The sequence below is a fragment of the Carassius auratus genome, chromosome 43, assembly GCF_003368295.1.
Source record: "Carassius auratus strain Wakin chromosome 43, ASM336829v1, whole genome shotgun sequence".
Classification (NCBI taxonomy): domain Eukaryota; kingdom Metazoa; phylum Chordata; class Actinopteri; order Cypriniformes; family Cyprinidae; genus Carassius; species Carassius auratus.
The window spans coordinates 7359050-7377366 of record NC_039285.1 but is presented as its reverse complement, the minus strand read 5'-3'; the positions used below and the strand labels follow the sequence as shown (position 1 = coordinate 7377366).

At 36.1% G+C, this 18317-nt stretch overlaps 1 protein-coding gene across 1 annotated transcript; it reads left to right on the top strand.

Annotated features, from left to right (window-relative positions):
- The first annotated feature begins 1684 nt into the window (after window positions 1-1684).
- On the top strand, window positions 1685-16399 carry LOC113061597 (heat shock factor protein 1-like). The gene is made up of 13 exons (XM_026230840.1): window positions 1685-2022; window positions 3647-3755; window positions 3847-3974; window positions 4115-4239; window positions 4771-4846; window positions 4979-5046; window positions 5601-5700; window positions 5833-5951; window positions 14123-14317; window positions 14444-14552; window positions 14658-14723; window positions 15596-15740; window positions 15849-16399. Exons 1-12 carry the CDS (start codon window positions 1897-1899, stop codon window positions 15692-15694), a joined length of 1320 nt encoding a protein of 439 aa, XP_026086625.1. The 5' UTR covers window positions 1685-1896; the 3' UTR covers window positions 15695-15740; window positions 15849-16399.
- The last annotated feature ends 1918 nt before the right edge of the window (window positions 16400-18317 follow it).

The following is an 18317-nucleotide window of genomic DNA, read 5'->3' as shown; positions in this document are numbered from 1 at the left end:
GCTGTGATGCTTATATGACACACTGTGGCAGATTATAGATTTGAGTCCGGGCTGAAAATATTTGTCAACATTTCATTATGTGAATTGTAAATTATGACTGGTCTTGCTCGCAATTAGAACAGCTCTAATATTATACTGCCAACATTGCTTTTACAGCGAGGAGTGCAGCTCATCAATATCTTGACTGTGATTTATCTCAGTAGAAAATGAGAGTACACTAAATGCTTTTGCGATACTGCTGAATTACTTTTGGAGATTGAAACAATTTATACTAAGAAGTAAATTGCTGAAAAACAACATAATTGAGTCTAATTAATCTACTCTGAAAATATTAATTTGTAAATGCCTGGTAACAGAGATTTCTTATTCATCTTCAACAGCTAGCAAACGGTCTCTTACATAGTTGCAACCCACTCGTGGGTACACACATAAATACAGACAAACCTTCCACATGACAACAAACCTGATAGATCTGTGCATCCTCATGCAAATCAAACACTTCCTTCTTCCTGCAGCAATAATCAAAATGTGCCTGCTGGAGCTTGATGCATAGGAACAATTTACTTACTGCAGCTGATTTCGACTTCTGAAGTTAATGTCTTTATTCATTTACTAGGATGTACATGGATTTCTCAAAACTGGCCTATTTAAATGACTTGCAGTGACGTAAGGCTACATTTTGAAAATGTTGAACGTCAGTTGACCTCTTTAGCATAGACAGATGCTGACCGGTGATTTTAAGTTTGCATGAGTAAGCTACTACTCACGTTTAATTCAATCAGGCTTTGATCTGGATGCCTACAGAAGCATTTATAATGTCTATGTTTTAATAAAACATTTAAATAAATAAATAAATTGCTATCTGTTCAAGTGATTGCTGTCACACGAGTAACAAGAGGTAGAATAAAAAATAAAAAAAACTTCAGATCTGGATTGTGGGTCCCCCTGCTGGTTACATAGGGGTAGCGCTTTTATTTATTTATTTGTATTTTTATTTGTATTTGTATTTGTATTATCTATTTATTTGATTATATATATATATATATATATATATATATATATATATATATATATATATATATATATATATATATATATATTTTTTTTTTTTTTTTTTTTTTTTTTTTTTTTTTTTATGTGTGTGTAAAAGGTATGCATGTGTATAATGTTTCTAATACTTTTACAATGTAGGCTTCTATTTTACCCGGCCAATAAAGTTACATGAATCAGACAGACGACCATATTAACTTGATCAAAAGTATGAATGAATAAATAAATCAAATAACATGCAAAAAAAAAAAAAAAAAAAAAAATCTAAAAAATGATATTCCATGATATATCCTTCAAAGAATCCTGGGGGGAAAATGTATCATGGCTTACACAGAAATATTAAGACATAGATATAGATAGATAGATGGATGGATGGATGGATAGATAGATAGACCTCTTGAAGACAAGTTTCTCTCTCTCTCTCTCTCTCTCTCTCTCTCTCTCTCTAAACAACAACCTTATTATGAATGAGAATTCAAAATCCACACAAAACCCTGCACATCTGCCAAGCATACTCTCCTGTGCAGGTTATGTTTGGCCATTGTGCTGTTTGGCGTGACAGTGTGGCATTATTCTAGGTTTTGTGTGGGTCTGTATTGTTCTCCTGTGGGCTGCTTTGTTGAATGAGGGGGTATAGTGGTGATGCTGCAGGGCAGTGCTTTATGCTGACTCTGACCTGTGAGAATGGCAGGGAGTGATATGGCCCTATGACTAGGCCACAAAGAGAAGGAAGGAGAAGGAGAGAGGAACAGCATCAACAACGTGCATCCCAAGAGAATATCGATTTGGAAATGGACTAAAATACAACTGGATTAAAGACTCAGCTGTTCAAGTCCAAGTGTAGTCATGCAGGAGAACCCGGGCTCTATAGGTGTGGATGGGGGATACGCCAGCAATGTACCTGCTTTCCTTACTAAACTCTGGACTCTTGTGGAAGACCCAGAGACCAATCATCTGATTTGCTGGAGTGCTGTGAGTTCACCCTGATGGCATCCTTTGATTGGATTATAGATGATGATAAATTATGTGACAAATTGTGTAGATTTTATATAGAAAGAGTCTAACTGTTGTGGACCTCTGTTTAGAGATATAAGACTTTTATTAGGCAGAGCAACAACAAAAGTTATGTAAGTCAGAGATGTTCAAACATTTTGGCAAAAACATCCAAATATGATAATCCCATTGCAATGAAATGGTAGCTATGTATTTGCATATATAAAGACCCTTTTATACTGTGTGTGCAGGAAAAACATAAGTATAAACATGTTGCTTACTAAATTAAATGACTGGATATTATTTAAACATTTATACAGCTAAAACAATATTCAAAAATGCTAAAAAGATATTGACTTTGTTGAGAGTATATTTGTTTTATAATAAATATTTTTTCTATTTCCTAAACATCAGAGAAACATTTTCAGAAATGTGAATGTTGCATATATAATTCAGATTTTCCCTAAATTTTTCTGGAAACCCTAATGAAGCTCTATGAGAGCGCTGGGTTTCTTTGATATTGTAATGTGGGATATAAAATATTTCTAGTAAAACTTGTATAGTGTTAACCAAGCTAATATTTTACAATGTTTAATCATGGTAAGAAATTATAATAAGGTCCCATTAGCAACAATAAATTTGTTACAATATAATATTGTTACTTAATAAAAGTTTTCATTGTTAACTAACCATTGTTATTTCATGTTAGCTCAAATCCATTAAATAATAGTAATATATACAACTTTAGATTTTAATAATGTATTAATAAATGTTGAAATTAACTAAGATTAATAAGCGCTTTAGAGGTATTTTTCATTGTCAGTTCATGTCAGCAAATGCAGTTAATATTATCAAACTTCTTGCACATTTTTACCTAATCATTACTATTCTTTGTGAATAATGGAAATATGCAGATTTAAAAGTGTTTTTAATCTAAAGATGGACTCTAAAGTTGCACTGGAACTGTTTGGTTTGGTCTCTATGGCTCTGCATTGATTATTATTGAAAATGATTAATAAGGGGCACATCATATCCTCTGTATTCATCTGTTTACACAGGCTAATTAAAATGCATCCGTATGAAAATATCACAATTGAAAATTAATTCGAAATGTGCAATCAAAGGCCAATGAACACAGATATATTGACTGAAAAAAAAGACAAACCATTTAAAATAAATGATTTGCATCATGTTTATGTTTTTTTTTATCTCCACCATTCAATTTAACATAAATTTGGCAATGAATCAAGAGAATTTGATCAAATGAATTCATTTGCTAAAGATCCTGTGTAGCAAAAGTCATTTACACTACAGTTTTTCATTTAACATTCTGGTTGTGTGTGCAAAACAAAAAGCAATAAAATAAGTAACAGCAGGAAGATACTGAAAACTCAATGGGGGTGAAAAGCAGGCAGACCGCTCTTAGCAGATGCTTCTCTCTGATTCACTGCAATGTGTCTTAGTTTTGCATTTAACAATGCCTTTCAGAAATAGCTCGAGGAAGAACATTAAAAGCTTCTCTTTCCCAAAAACATTCAGTCACATTTGTGCTTTCAAAGCAGAAACATGTTTTCCTTTTTTGGCTTGTTTTCTCTCGTTGTAGACGGGCACCAGCTTCCATGTTTTTGACCAAGGCAGATTTGCCAAAGAGGTCCTGCCCAAATACTTCAAACACAATAACATGGCAAGCTTTGTACGCCAGCTCAACATGTGTAAGTATCATTCTGTGCTGACAAACATCCAAAGCTATCAGGCACTTCCGATTGAAATAGTGTTTGCGTTAACCTCTCACTTCTCTCTCAGACGGCTTCAGGAAGGTGGTGAATATTGAGCAGAGTGGGCTGGTGAAGCCCGAGCGAGATGACACCGAGTTCCAGCACCTCTATTTCCTCCAGGGCCACGAGCATCTGCTCGAGCACATTAAGCGCAAGGTGAGACGACTCATCTTTAAGTGATTCTCACTCTTGCTTTATTCTCTCTCAGCCAGAGGCCATAACACACACACACACACAGGCTGGAGGGTTATGATCTCACATTACTGACGACTGTTTATCTGTTTGTGTGTTTGCAGGTGTCAATAGTGAAGAGCGAAGAGACCAAAGTTCGGCAGGAGGACTTGAGTAAGCTGTTGTATGAGGTGCAGGTGCTTCGCAGCCAGCAAGAGAACATGGAGATGCAGATGCAGGATATGAAACAGTAAGAAGTTTATCACACATCTATACATCCATGCATACATACACAATTAATCCTATGACATCGTTTACTGCCTATCCTTGCCGGAAAAAAGCCCAAACAACAACTTGCCCTTTCACCTCTATTATCCCTCTAACTTTTCACCTACTTCTCATTCATTGGCTCCTCTGCATTGTGAATCTCAGTGGTTTGGTGTTCTGTTTAAGGCGCCTCAATAGCACATTCAGTAGTTCCCTTGACAGAGAGGGGCCAGCAATCACATGACCAAAGGTAGATGTCCATTTCTAGGGACAAAAATAAATAAATAAGTAGTTCTCAAATATTTCCAGGAGGTAGACAACATCAAAAGAAAAATTTGTGTGAAATCAACAGCTACCTCAAATTACTTACAAATTATCCTTAGTTGCCTACAGTACACGTTCTGTAGTCTGTAATTTATTCTATTCTATATGAGTCTACTATTCTATATATTCATCCAGTCATCATCAGTCTATCCAATCATCCATCTATCTGTCTATCTATCTATCTATCTAGGCAGAATGACGTTCTCTGGAGAGAGGTGGTGTCATTGAGGCAGAATCACACACAGCAGCAGAAAGTCACGAATAAGGTTAGAAATACAGCTCACGACCACAATGAGAGACAGTGGGTTGATCTGGCTCTTATTGGGGAAGATGTTGTCATGCAGATTTGGTGTGTAAGTAACACTGACTCACTTTGTGTTTATCCGTTCTATTTGTAGCTGATTCAATTCCTGTTTAGCCAGATGCAGGCCAACGCTCCCAGCACTGTGGGAATGAAGAGAAAGCTGTGAGTGTGCCCATTCATTTGTAACACATACAGCACACACTAATCTGAAGCACTTGATCAGGTATTGATTACACACACAAACAAACAAAAAGCACAAAGAGAAAATAGCAATCAACAGCCTGATGCTCCAACACAAACACAGTAGAGGGAATGGCCAACTCAGCTGGAAACAGTCAGCTGATACAATTCACTGCTATTGCTGGGATGAATGGACCTGACTGCTGAGTCAGACCTCCTGAGCTCTTGCCCTCACACATGCACCCACAAATGCTCTACCCTCTGTTAAAAAAAGGTGCACCGTCAGCTAGTGTGACGCATGAGAACAAACTGGCTAAGAGGGACCACAAGAGCCAGTGCTTGGTATTCCACTGCAACTTTTAACTGACTTACCGTAGTAATAACAACACTGCTCTAACATTCTTTCACATTCTTACCACTAGAGGGCAATAGGATTGTCATTCATGACAACAGTTTTAAGTTCTTTGTATTTGAGACTTGATCACTTATTGATATGGCTTCTATCAATTATATTCTGCATTTTTCCTTCTCCCCAGTCCTCTCATGCTGGATGACGGCTGCTCCACCCCTCCTGCCTCAAAATTCAGCCATAGCCACTCCACTGAGTCCTTGCAAGAATCGTTCTATATCCAGTCGGTGAGAAAGCTTTCATATTAAAGATTGAAGATCTGACACAGGAGATTTTACTCACTGTATCATGCTTCTTACAACTGGTGTTTTGATGGTTTTCTCAATCAATAAAATATGACTCTTTCGTGTTCAACCCAGCCATCCACAGAAAGTGCATCCTGCTCCACTAGCAATGTGATGACAAGAGGGCCGGTAATCTCTGATGTCACTGAAATCTCACAGTCCAGCACCATGGCTTTACAGGCAGAGGATACTAGGTGAGTGGACCGACCTTCAGAGTTAAAGGGATAGTTCACCCCAAAACACTTAAATGTTGCTGTGCATACATTATTATGTTCATGTTGTTTTGGACTTTCAATGTTTGGACAAAAGTGTTCTTCTAAAGGGAGGTGAGAAGAATTTTCAGTTCATGGTGAACTATTAACTATCCCTTATTAGTCACTATGCCTAGTAGGGCTCAATAATTTCCATCATATGGAAAATGTGGTCACAAAACAGGAAATTTGAGAAAAAGTCACAGAGCTCTAGTTTAGCTATGTTTTCCTTTATTAAAGTTTTTCTCAGAGCAGAAATGAAATTCTCAAAACTACTTGTTCAACCACCTCATTATATTCAATTGTGCACATTATAAAAGCAGTTTCTCATTCTTTTGAACAAGTTGCAATTGCTTTGGTACATTCATGCAACTGATTATGTACATTTGTCTGCAGTTTCCTACATTATCAATTGCTAATGTCATGTTGCTCAAAATGTATTATTTAGCTCTCTGTGCAAAATACTTACCCAGCAAAACATCTAGGCATTAGTTCATCTAATACTAGGTTGATCTAGTTGTCAAAAACTGTCAAGCATGCTTTCTACAAATTTCTATTAGACTTTTTGTAAATTTTAGATAAATCAGTTCTCTGAAATAGCTCAAGAGTACATCTCACGATCCTATAATTGGAAAGCATATATATAGACAGGACAAAACGAGAGTTGTTCAGAGTCACTTTGGTACATTTCACAAATCATCCTTGACATTTTCAAAACAGTAAGCGCATTTCTCAAAACAACTCGTACAAATAGCAAAACACAATGGATTACCTGCAAAAGCCAATCTCTTGCTCAAAATCTCTCAAAAATAAATAACTGTGTCAATGAACATGTCAGTGCCATCAGAATGACAAGTCCTTGTGTCATAGTTTATGGATAAGACCGTTAAATTGCTTAGTAATGTTGTGTATATAACAATGTTTTCTGGAGGGATGCTCTGATGTAAACTATGGCAACAGTTTGGATGACAGTTACTGTATTGAACAGTATGCCATATGCTTATGTATGCCATATATCCATTTCAAAAGTTCACATTTACACATTACTGTATGTGGGATATTGATTGAAAGAGACTCTTGTGTTGTGTTGTCCTCTGTCTATAAATTATACACTTTCTAACTGAAGATTCATGAGATGAAACTTTGAGATATTTCAGAGAAATGGTTTATCAGTGGTTGATCTACATACTCTTCATTAGTAAAGATTCATTTGGACAATTCATGCCAAATTTACAAAAAGTCTAATAATAATGTGTAAAAATAAAAAATAAAAATGTGCTTGGCAGTTTATGACAGCTAGATTAACCATTTTGCATTTAATGACTTATACGATGAACTAAAGACTAGATGTTTTGAGGGATAAGACTATTGCACAGAAAACTATATAATACATTTTGAGTCACATGACATTGGCGAATGATAATGTCGGAAACCACAGATACATGTGCATAATCAATTGCATGAATATACAAAAGCAATCACAACTTGATCAAAAGAATGAGAAACTGGTTTTCTGATGTGTATAAATGAGTAGATGATGTAGAGGTTGTACAAGTAGTTGTGAGAACTTCATCTCTGATATGAGAAATGCACCAAGGTAACAGAAAAACTGTGAAAAATTACAATGGATATTTCCTCCCCGTTGGCCTGGCAAATCAACAGTAGCTCTGTGGCCAATGACATTTCAACAAAGCCTTCTGCTTGTGGTCATGTTGAACCCAGCCTCATCCGCATATATGAAGCTGTGAGATGGTTCACTTTTGGGGAAATCGTGGCCTGCCGGTTAGCGACTCGGACTCGCAATTGAAAGGTTGTGAGTTCAAGCCTCGGGCCGGCAGGAATTGTGGGTGGGGGGAGTGCATGGACAGTTCTCTCTCCACCTTCAATACCATGACTTAGGTGCCCTTGAGCAAGGCATCGAACCCCCAACTGTGTGTGTGTGTGTGTGTGTGTGTGTGTGTGTGTGTGTGTGTGTGTGAGTATGGGTCACCATACTTGGCTGAATGTCACTTTCACTTCACTTCACTCCAATTCCACATTACATTTTAAGGGAAGTTATTCTTTGTGATGTATACGAGAATCTGTTGGTTGGCAAAATGCACATCAGGAGGTGAAGACCGACTACACTGAAATTCCTCATGCAGTGCTGCGAGCAAAAGCTAAATTCTGCCTGAGGGATGTTTCCTGTGTTTGCTTTTCTAATTGTGTATTTTCGCCTTTGTGCCCATATTTCTTTTCTATATCACAATGATGCTGTTGTAAAGTTTTTTGTTTTTGTCTCAGACCACTAGTAAAGTTTAACTGTGAATCCTATCCTGTCCTTTTCAATCAATATCCCACATACAGTAATATGTAAATTTGAACTTATGAAATGGTTACATGGCATACATAAAAAGTGTGTCCTTCTGCATTTCAATACAGTAACTCTCATCCAAACTGTTCAATTCAATTCAATTCAAGTTTATTTGTATAGCTCTTTTTACGATACAAATCATTGCAAAGCAACTTTACAGAAAATTAAGTTTCTACAATATTTAGTCGTAGCTTATAAGTGGTGATCAGTTTATGTGCAAATTAATACAAGACATAGTCAACCAGACAATGAACACTATTAACAGCTATTAAAATGTGATTGCATAGTAAGTAGCATAGTATTGCATAGTAAGAAGCTATATTTGTAAGTTCTGTATGCTGTTTCAGGGTTAGCATCACGTGAGGTCCTCTTAGGGGTTGGCATCATCTCTTCTCAGGTGTTCTGGATCCAGACTGGAGTTTGTGTAAATCCTAGTTACCATGGGATGTAAATCCCGTGGAAAAACAGAGAAACAAATAGAGACATCATTAGCGTAAAATTAATTAGTTTAACCCAAGCTAAAAAATATGAATGCACATTTGATCAGATACAACTGCAGTCACAAATTATGAGATGCATTATTCAAATGCTTGGTGAAAGAGATGTGTTTTTAATCTAGATTTAAACAGAGAGTGTGTGTCTGAACCCCGAACATTATCAGGAACGCTATTCCAGAGTTTGGGAGCCAAATGTGAAAAAAAGCTCTACCTGCTTTAGTGGACTTAGCTATTCTAGGTACTACCAAAAGTCCAGCGTTTTGTGACCTTAGGGAGCATGATGGGTTGTAGCGTGGTAGAAGGCTAGTTAGGTACGCAGGAGCTAAACCATTAAGGGCCTTATAGATAAGGTAGCCAGTGCAGAGACTGTAAAATTGGGGTAATATGATCATATTTTCTTGACCTGGTAACGACTCTAGCCACTGCATTTTTGACTACCTGTAGCTTGTTTATTGAAGATGCTGAACAACCACCTAACAGTGCATTACAAAAGTCCAGTCTAGAGGTCATGAATTCATGAACTAGCCTTTCTGCATCAGAAACAGGTAACATATTCTGTAGCTTGGCAATGTTTCCAAGATGGAAATGTGTAACACCCAAATTCTTGACTGTAAAGGAAGTAACAGTACATCCGTCAAGTTGCAAACTGTAGTCTTCTAGATTCTGTGTACTGTTTTTTGGTCCAATAAGTAATATCACTATCTTATCTGAATTTAATAGGAGAAAATTATTGGTCATCCAGTCTTTTACATTTTTAACACACTCTGTTAGCTTAGATAATTTAGAAGTTTCGTCTGGTCTCGTTGAGATATATAGTTGAGTACCATCAGCATAACAGTGGAAACTAATCCCGTATTTTCTAATAATATTACCAAGGACCAACATGTATATTGAAAATAGAAGGGGACCTAGGACGGATCATTGTGGCACTCCATATTTTACTGGTGATGAATAAACAAAATGGTAGCGATCGGACAGGTAGGATCTAAACCATCTTAGAGCCTGCTTGAATACCTATATAGTTTTGTAATCGATCTATGAGTATGTCATGATCTATGGTGTCGAACGCAGAACTAAGATCAAGAAAACTAGCAATGAGATGCAGCCTTGATCTGACTGACGCAAGAAGCAACTAATTTGTCATTTTAACAAGTGCAGTTTCTGTGCGGTAGGGCCTGAAACCTGACTGAAATTCTTCATACAGATTTCTTTTTTTTTTTCTTTTTTTTGCAGGAAGGAGCTCAATTGAGCAGACACAACTTTTTCTAAAATTTTAGACATAAATGGAAGATTTGAAATGGGCCTATAATTTGCCAGTTCACTAGGATCTAGCTGTGGTTTCTTAATAAAAGGCTTTATAACTGCCAGCTTGAATGGTTTTGGGACGTGACCTAAAGATAACGACGAGTTAATAATATTGATAAGCGGTTCTTCGGCTACAGGTAACAGCTCTTTCAGTAATTTAGTGGGTACAGGATCTAATAAACATGTTGTTAGTTAAGATACAGTGAAAAGTTTATTTAGCTCTTCCTGTCCTAAAGTTGTAAAGCACTTTCAATTCAATTCAATTCAATTCAAGTTTATATAGTGCTTTTTTACAAAACAAATCGTTACAAAGCAACTTTACAGAAAATTATGTTTCTACAATATTTAGTAGTAGCTAGTAGTTTGTGCACATTTGACAGGATTTTAGAAAAAATAAAAATAATAATAATAATACAAGACTTAGTCAGCTAGACAATGAACTATCAATATTATTAATTAATAGTTATTATATGATGCAGTCACACATTTAGCAATAATTGTTAGTTCTGTTTGTTGATTCAGGGTTAGCATCATCTGAGGTCCTCTGAGGGTCAGCATCATCTCTTCTCAGGTGTTCTGGATCAAGACTGGAGCTTGTGTAAATCCTAGTTACCACGGGATGTGAATCCCGTGGCGAAACATAGAAACAAAATAGAGACATCATTAGCATAGCTGCTGATCCAACAAAGTAAAATTAGTTTAACCCAAGCTAATGAATAAAAATGCACATTTGATCAGATGCAACTACACTCACAAATAAAAGATACATTATTCGAATGCTTGGCGAAAGAGATGTGTTTTTAATCTAGATTTAAACAGAGAGAGTGTGTCTGAACCCCGAACATTATCAGGAAGGCTATTCCAGAGTTTGGGAGCCAAATGTGAGAAAGCTCTACCTCCTTTAGTGGACTTTGCTATCCTAGGAACTACCAAAAGTCCAGCGTTTTGTGACCTTAGGGTGCGTGATGGGTTGTAACGTGGTAGAAGGCTAGTTAGGTACGCAGGAGCTAAACTATTTAGGGCCTTATAGGTAAGTAATGATAATTTGTAACTGATACGGAACTTAATAGGTAGCCAGTGCAGAGACTGTAAAATTGGGGTAATATGATCATATTGTCTTGACCTCGTAAGGACTCTAGCTGCTGCATTTTGGACTACCTGTAGCTTGTTTATTGACGAAGCAGGACAACCACCTAGAAGTGCATTACAATAGTCCAGTCTAGAGGTCATGAATGGAGGAACTAGCTTTTCTGCATCAGAAACAGATAACATGTTTCGTAGCTTGGCAATGTTTCTAAGATGGAAGAATGCAGTTTTTGTAACATTGGAAATATGATTTTCAAAAGACAAATTGCTACAAATTGTCTAATATAACACCCAGATTTCTGACTGTAGAGGAAGTAACAGTACATCCGTCTAGTTGCAGATTGTAATCTACAAGATTCTGTGTAGTGTTTTTTGGTCCAATAATTAGTATCTCTGTCTTATCCGAATTTAATTGGAGAAAATTATTTGTCATCCAATCTTTTACATTTTTAACACACTCTGTTAGCTTAGATAATTGGGAAGTTTCATCTGGTCTCGTTGAGATATATAGCTGAGTATCATCAGCATAACAGTGGAAGCTAATTCCGTATTTTCTAATAATATTACCAAGGGGCAACATGTATATTGAAAATAGAAGGGGACCTAGGACGGATCCTTGTGGCACTCCATATTTTACTGATGATAAATGAGATGACTCCCCATTTAAGTAAACAAAATGGTAGCGATCGGACAGGTAGGATCTAAACCATCTTAGAGCCTGCCCTATACTATACTATACCTGTATAGTTTTGTAATCGATCTATGAGTATGTCATGATCTATGGTGTCGAACGCAGCACTAAGATCAAGTAAGACTAGAAATGAGATGCAGCCTTGATCTGACGCAAGAAGCAGGTCATTTGTAATTTTAACAAGTGCAGTTTCTGTGCTATGGTGGGGCCTAAAACCTGACTGAAATTCTTCATACAGATCATTTTTATGCAGGAAGGTGCTCAATTGAGCAGACACAACTTTTTCTAAAATTTTAGACATAAATGGAAGATTTGAAATAGGCCTATAATTTGCCAGTACACTAGGATCTAGTTTTTGTTTATTAATAAGTGGCTTGATAACCGCCAGCTTAAATGGTTTTGGGATGTGACCTAAAGATAACGACGAGTTAATGATATTGAGAAGCGGTTCTTCGGCTACAGGTAACAGCTCTTTCAGTAATTTAATGGGTACAGGATCTAATAAACATGTTGTTGGTTTAGATACAGTGATAAGTTTATTTAGCTCTTCCTGTCCTATGGTTGTAAAGCACTGCAGTTTATCTTTGGGTGCGGTGGATGAAACTGAAGTGTTAGATGCTGTAGAATCTACATTCGCTATTGTATTTCTAATGTTATCTATTTTATCAGTGAAGAAATTCATAAAGTCATTACTATTTAATGTTGGTGGAATATTTGAATCAGGTGGCGTCTGGTAATTTGTTAACTTAGCCACTGTGCTAAATAAAAACCTTGGATTGTTTTGGTTATTTTCAATGAGTTTGTGTATATGCTCTGCCCTAGCAGTTTTTAGAGCCTGTCTATAGCTGGACATACTGTTTTTCCATGCAATTTTAAAAACTTCTAAGTTAGTTTTTCTCCATTTGCGTTCAAGACTACGAGTTACTTTCTTGAGAGAGTGAGTATTACTGTTATACCATGGTACAGTACATTTTTCAATTTGATGGGGGCAACAACTTCTAATGTATTAGAGAAAATAGTGCCCATGTTTTCAGTAATTTCGTCTAATTCATGTGTATTTTGGGGTACAAATAGCAGTTGAGATAGATCAGGCAGGTTATTTGCGAATCTTTCTTTGGTGGCTGGAACAATAGTTCTGCCCAGATGGTATCGCTGCGACATATAGATAATATCAGTTATACGCAGCATGCACGATACAAGGAAATGGTCTGTAATATCATCACTTTGAGGTACAATATCTATAGCAGTAAGATCGATTCCATGCGATATAATTAAATCTAGTGTATGATTAAAACGATGAGTGGGCCCGGTGACATTTTGCTTGATTCCAAAGGAGTTTATTAGGTCAGTAAACGCAAGTCCTAATGCATCAGTTTGATGGGGGCAACAGATTCTAATGTATTAGAGAAAATAATGCCCATGTTGCCTGTCATTTCGTCTATGTCATGTGTATTTATGAGTACACATAGCAGTTGAGATAAATCAGGCAGGTTATTTTTCGAATTTGTCTTTGGTGGCTGGAACAGTAGTTCTCCCCGGACGGTAACGCTGCTGAGCCATATGCTTTTTATAAGCGTGGTAGAGTTAGTTTTAGGTACTATATTAGTCAGACATCCATTTTCGTGTGCCACTACTCTATAGAGTCGAAAGTCGTACAAGGATACCACTACCCACGATTAGTTTTAAAAATATGGAACAACTTTATATAGACATAAAAATATTATTTAAAAACCGCCTGCACGCACAATTCAGGGAAATGGTCGTAACATCATCACTTTGAGGTATGATATCTACATCAGTAAGACTGATTCCATGCGATATAATTAAATCTAGTGTATGATTAAAAGGATGAGTGGGCCCGGTGACATTTTGCTTGACTGAAAAGAGTTTATTAGTAAACGTTCCAATCCAGTTTACATCTTGTTTGTGATCAATGACACAAGGACTTTTCATTCTGATAGCACTGATATGTTCATTCTTCATTGACATAGATAGTTACTTTTAAAGAGATAAACTAAAGATTTTGAGTTAGTTACAGGCTTTTGCAGGTAATCCATTGTGTGGTGCTGTTTTTAAGAATTGTTTTGAGAAATGCACATACTTCTTTGCAAATATTAAGGATGTTTCAGGAAATGCATCAAAGCGATTGAGAAAAACTGTAAGGCATGATCTATTTGTTTAGAGAAAAGTGTCTGATGCTGATTAAGGAAGAGCCGGTGAGTCCTGGGGTGCAAGGACGAGGAGAGAGTGTACCACTTGGCTCCTGTGAGGTGTGTGCTGAACCCCCCGTCCTCCCTGTTGCCATGGTACAGTCCGTCCTAGAGGGCAAAGGAACTAATTTGGGAGAGAGAAGGGCCAAAAGACCAATGCTGGAGAGGTATAATATATCATCTTTATCAAAGTAACAAAAATCTATGACTTAGGTTAAGACTGTTATTTTTCACAGATAGCAGCACTTAATAAATGTAAAAATCTGTTTTAATTTGTATTGAATATGTTGAAGACCAGAGATTCCTGACGGTGTGGAGAATGTTGACATGAGCCTGGAGGATTTACAGCTGCTTCTGAGGAGTCACCAGCAGAGCATGGAAACCAGTGCTGCAGCAATCAATGTAAGTCTGAATCGATACAGGGAGAGAGTGCATCCAACATAAAAGTGAATGGAAAGATAGCCTTACCATCTTAATGACCTTAAAATACTCTACACTTTCCTACAGCCCTTCACATTTAGTCTGTCTTTGAACGAGTGGAACTTTTCAGAAATGGACCCAAACCTGAAATCAGTGAGTTTACTGTCATTCATAAATTATCAGCTGTGACAGTTAAAGTTTCATTGTGTGTGTGTGTGTGTGTGTGTATGTATGATTCAGGGTGGCGCACTTAACCTAAATGGATACTCCACCACAAAATTAACATTTTGTTATTAATCATGTCATTTCCAAACCCGAAAAAAGCTTTAAGGCATCTTTGGAACACAATTTAATATATTTTGGATGAAAACCGAGAGGCTTGTGACTGTCCCACTGACTGCCAAGTAAATTACTCTGTCAAGGACCAGAAAAGTATGCAAACACATACACAAACTGCCACAAGGATACTTTTTCTATTTACTTTTTGTTTTGACGCTATGATTTGAATGAAAATAGCGCATCAGTGCAACCTGGCTGTTATAAAGTCGTTATTTTTGTTTTATTCATGTACAAAAAGTATTGTCATCGCTTCATAACATTACGGTTGAACCACTGATGGCAGATGGACTATTCCGACGAAGCTCTGCATACTTTTCTGGACCTTGACAGTATAATTTACTTGGCAGTCAGTGGGACAGTCACAAGCCTCCCGGTTTTCATCCAAAATATCTTAAATTGTGTTCCGACGACGAACAAAGCTTTTACGGGTTTGGAACGACATGGGGTTAAGTGGTTAATAATAAAATACTAATTTTGTGGAGGAGTATCCCTTTAATAATTAATTACCATGATATTGTCCCTCCATAAGTAGCTTGTATTTTAATGCTTCAACTGCTAGAAGGCCATAAAGTTACGTGTTTGCAAAAATGCATGATTGATCAAAAACAGACTAGAACATTTTTCAAATGAATGCTTGCATGATTATATGAACTGTTTTCTAAACTATTTCTATATGCATTGTGCAGGAGCTGGCTAATGCCCTCATCCCTGCTGCTGTGTCCCAGTACATGTTTCAGGGTCAGGACGGGGAGACGTACCCCACTGCTGGCTATGAGGAGCAGTGAAGCTCTGATATAACAGCCAGCACAGATCCCTCCTGAGAGTGAGCAGGTATTGATCAAATCATGAAAATGAGGTCCAAATCTCTTGTTTAAATATTTGTATACTATTAAAATCTACCATACACTTACAGTTGTCTTGCTTTATTGTTTCTCTCAGAGTGATCCATTTGAAAGCATGCCACTTGGAATGTAAATTGCCTCAACACCGGAATTTATCTGACTATGTGGAGGTTATATACAGTATAAAGTCAACATGCTGACCAACCGTTTGTGAAGATTCGCTCAGTTGGCCATTGGTGGAAGGTGCATCTTTACACAAACATTTGAAGCAATTCAACTCTTTGGGGTTGAAATATTTACAAAAATCCTTTCTTCAAAAACTATATAAGGAGTTCAGTCTACATCAAGATCATTTTGAAGATATTGTTCTTATGTTATAACACATCCTAAGGAAACTTCTATTGCCAAGGAAAAGGCAATATTAAGCATTTCCCTCCCCAACAACTACAATGCAGGTAAACTGTATGCAATATGACATAAATTACAGTTTGAATGCACTTTAGTCTGTGTGTTGGAGTTTCTGCTTTGTGGAGTTTTAATTTCATTTTCTCCAAAATGTAACTGTAAAAAATGGTTCCATAAAGAACCTTTAACATCTGAAGAAACTTTCTTTTTCACAAAAGGTTCTTTGTGGCAAAGAAGGTTCTTCAGATGATAAAAAAGGTTAAAAAAATCACTCTTTAAAGAACCTTTAACTGAATGGTTCTTTGTGGAACCAAAATGGTTCTTCTATGGCATTGCTTTGAATGGCAACCAACTATGGCAACCTTTTGAAGCACCTTTATTTTTAAGAGTGTATTTGAAGACATATAAAAAGTGCTGGTTTAATCATATTATGTATGTTTTCATGCGAGAGGTCTAGGGGTTAAAATGAAACCTTGCAGAAAGAAATCTGAAACGATGCACTGCTTTTTGCACAATTTAGTGTCTTTTTTTCAATAATATTCTAGTATCTGATATATTATTAAGACATCAAGTATCTTTGTTTAAATTTATCCTTTAGTTGGTCAACTAGCCTTTCAGAATTTACAGCTGTCTTTGATACACTTATGATACATTGTGAAATATTTGCCCTCATTTGATACAAATGTGTTGACCACACAGAAAGACAGAAAGAGACATTCTTAACGCCTTTACATTCTAAATTTACATTTTCAGTTGATTGTTTTAATGCCCATCAATCAAATTAGATCTAAGAATGATAGTGCCTTAGGCTTTGGGTAAGAATGTTTTTATTTTTCCTGTCAAAAATTATATAATGAAGGCAAATCACAACAAAAACCACAACATACTATAACATTTCAGAGGCCATAATGCACATTGTTATTACAGGGCAGCCGTAGCAATGCAGAATACCCCAGATCTCTTACAAATGTGTTGAAATTTAAGCACAATACTGCATTTATTTATATGATTTTCCTAAATAGGAATTTTGCTGCATTGATATGTATGATTTCTCAAGGATCAAACATCTAATGATGATTTAGATGGGAACTATGATGGAATAAAATAAATTGCACTAAGGGTGATAACTGTATTAGAAATAGTTTTTATTCAGTGTTCGTTTATACACTTATTTTTTCCACTATTCCCTACTAAAGAGCAATAACTAAATGGTTTATTTTGAGAAGGGTGCTTTTTCACATACTGTAGGTTGCAAGTCTTTCATTGTATCCTTATTACCATTTTATAATGTAATTAATTGCACTGCTAATAAATGAATGTAGATTAACAAAGCAAGACACAAAAAGCAAGCAAGAAAGGAAACCAGTGTTTCATATTACTTCTGGATGTAGTTTGTTCCTGACTCCTGCATATAATGTTCAAATGTGTAATGACACACACACACAAATTGTAAAACAATAAACTTATTTTAAAAGCATGCAGCAAATCTCATTTTACTTCTTATAGTAACTGATTGAGGAGATTACATCAAACAGTTCCATACGTACTGAAATATCTGTCTGTCTGTTGTACTGTCCTATTGTGGAGTAGCATTTTAAAAGAGTGATAGAGGTATTACAAACAGATTTTATTTTTTTCCGTTGTGATTACTTGCAATGGTAATAAATCAATTAAAGTAGTAAGAAAAAAGAAATAGGGCTTAGTAAAATAATAACATATATATGAGTATAATTAAAAATAAATTAGCTGTTAAACCAACCAGGTAATAAAAACAAGACTTGAACATTAATTATAGCAATGGATGCCAGCAAAATTAGAAATAAAAACAATAAAAATTAAAAATGAAAATACAATGAAATAAGAATCAAAGTAAATGTTGTGAATCAAATTACGTACATATATACGTATATATGTAAAAAATGTTTTTTTTTTTTTTACTAATATATAATATTAAATGTTCAAATAGCCTCAAAGCTGATGTATAGGGATGGGCAGTATTTCAAACACATATATTTAAAATACGTAGCATACCCTTCACCATATTTAAAGTTTAGGCCTGCAAAACTTTGAAACTTGGGTATAAAAATTATAGTAGAAAGTAGAAAACATGACAAAAGCAATTCATGTCCAATTTCCAACTAGGAACGTCACATTTACAATA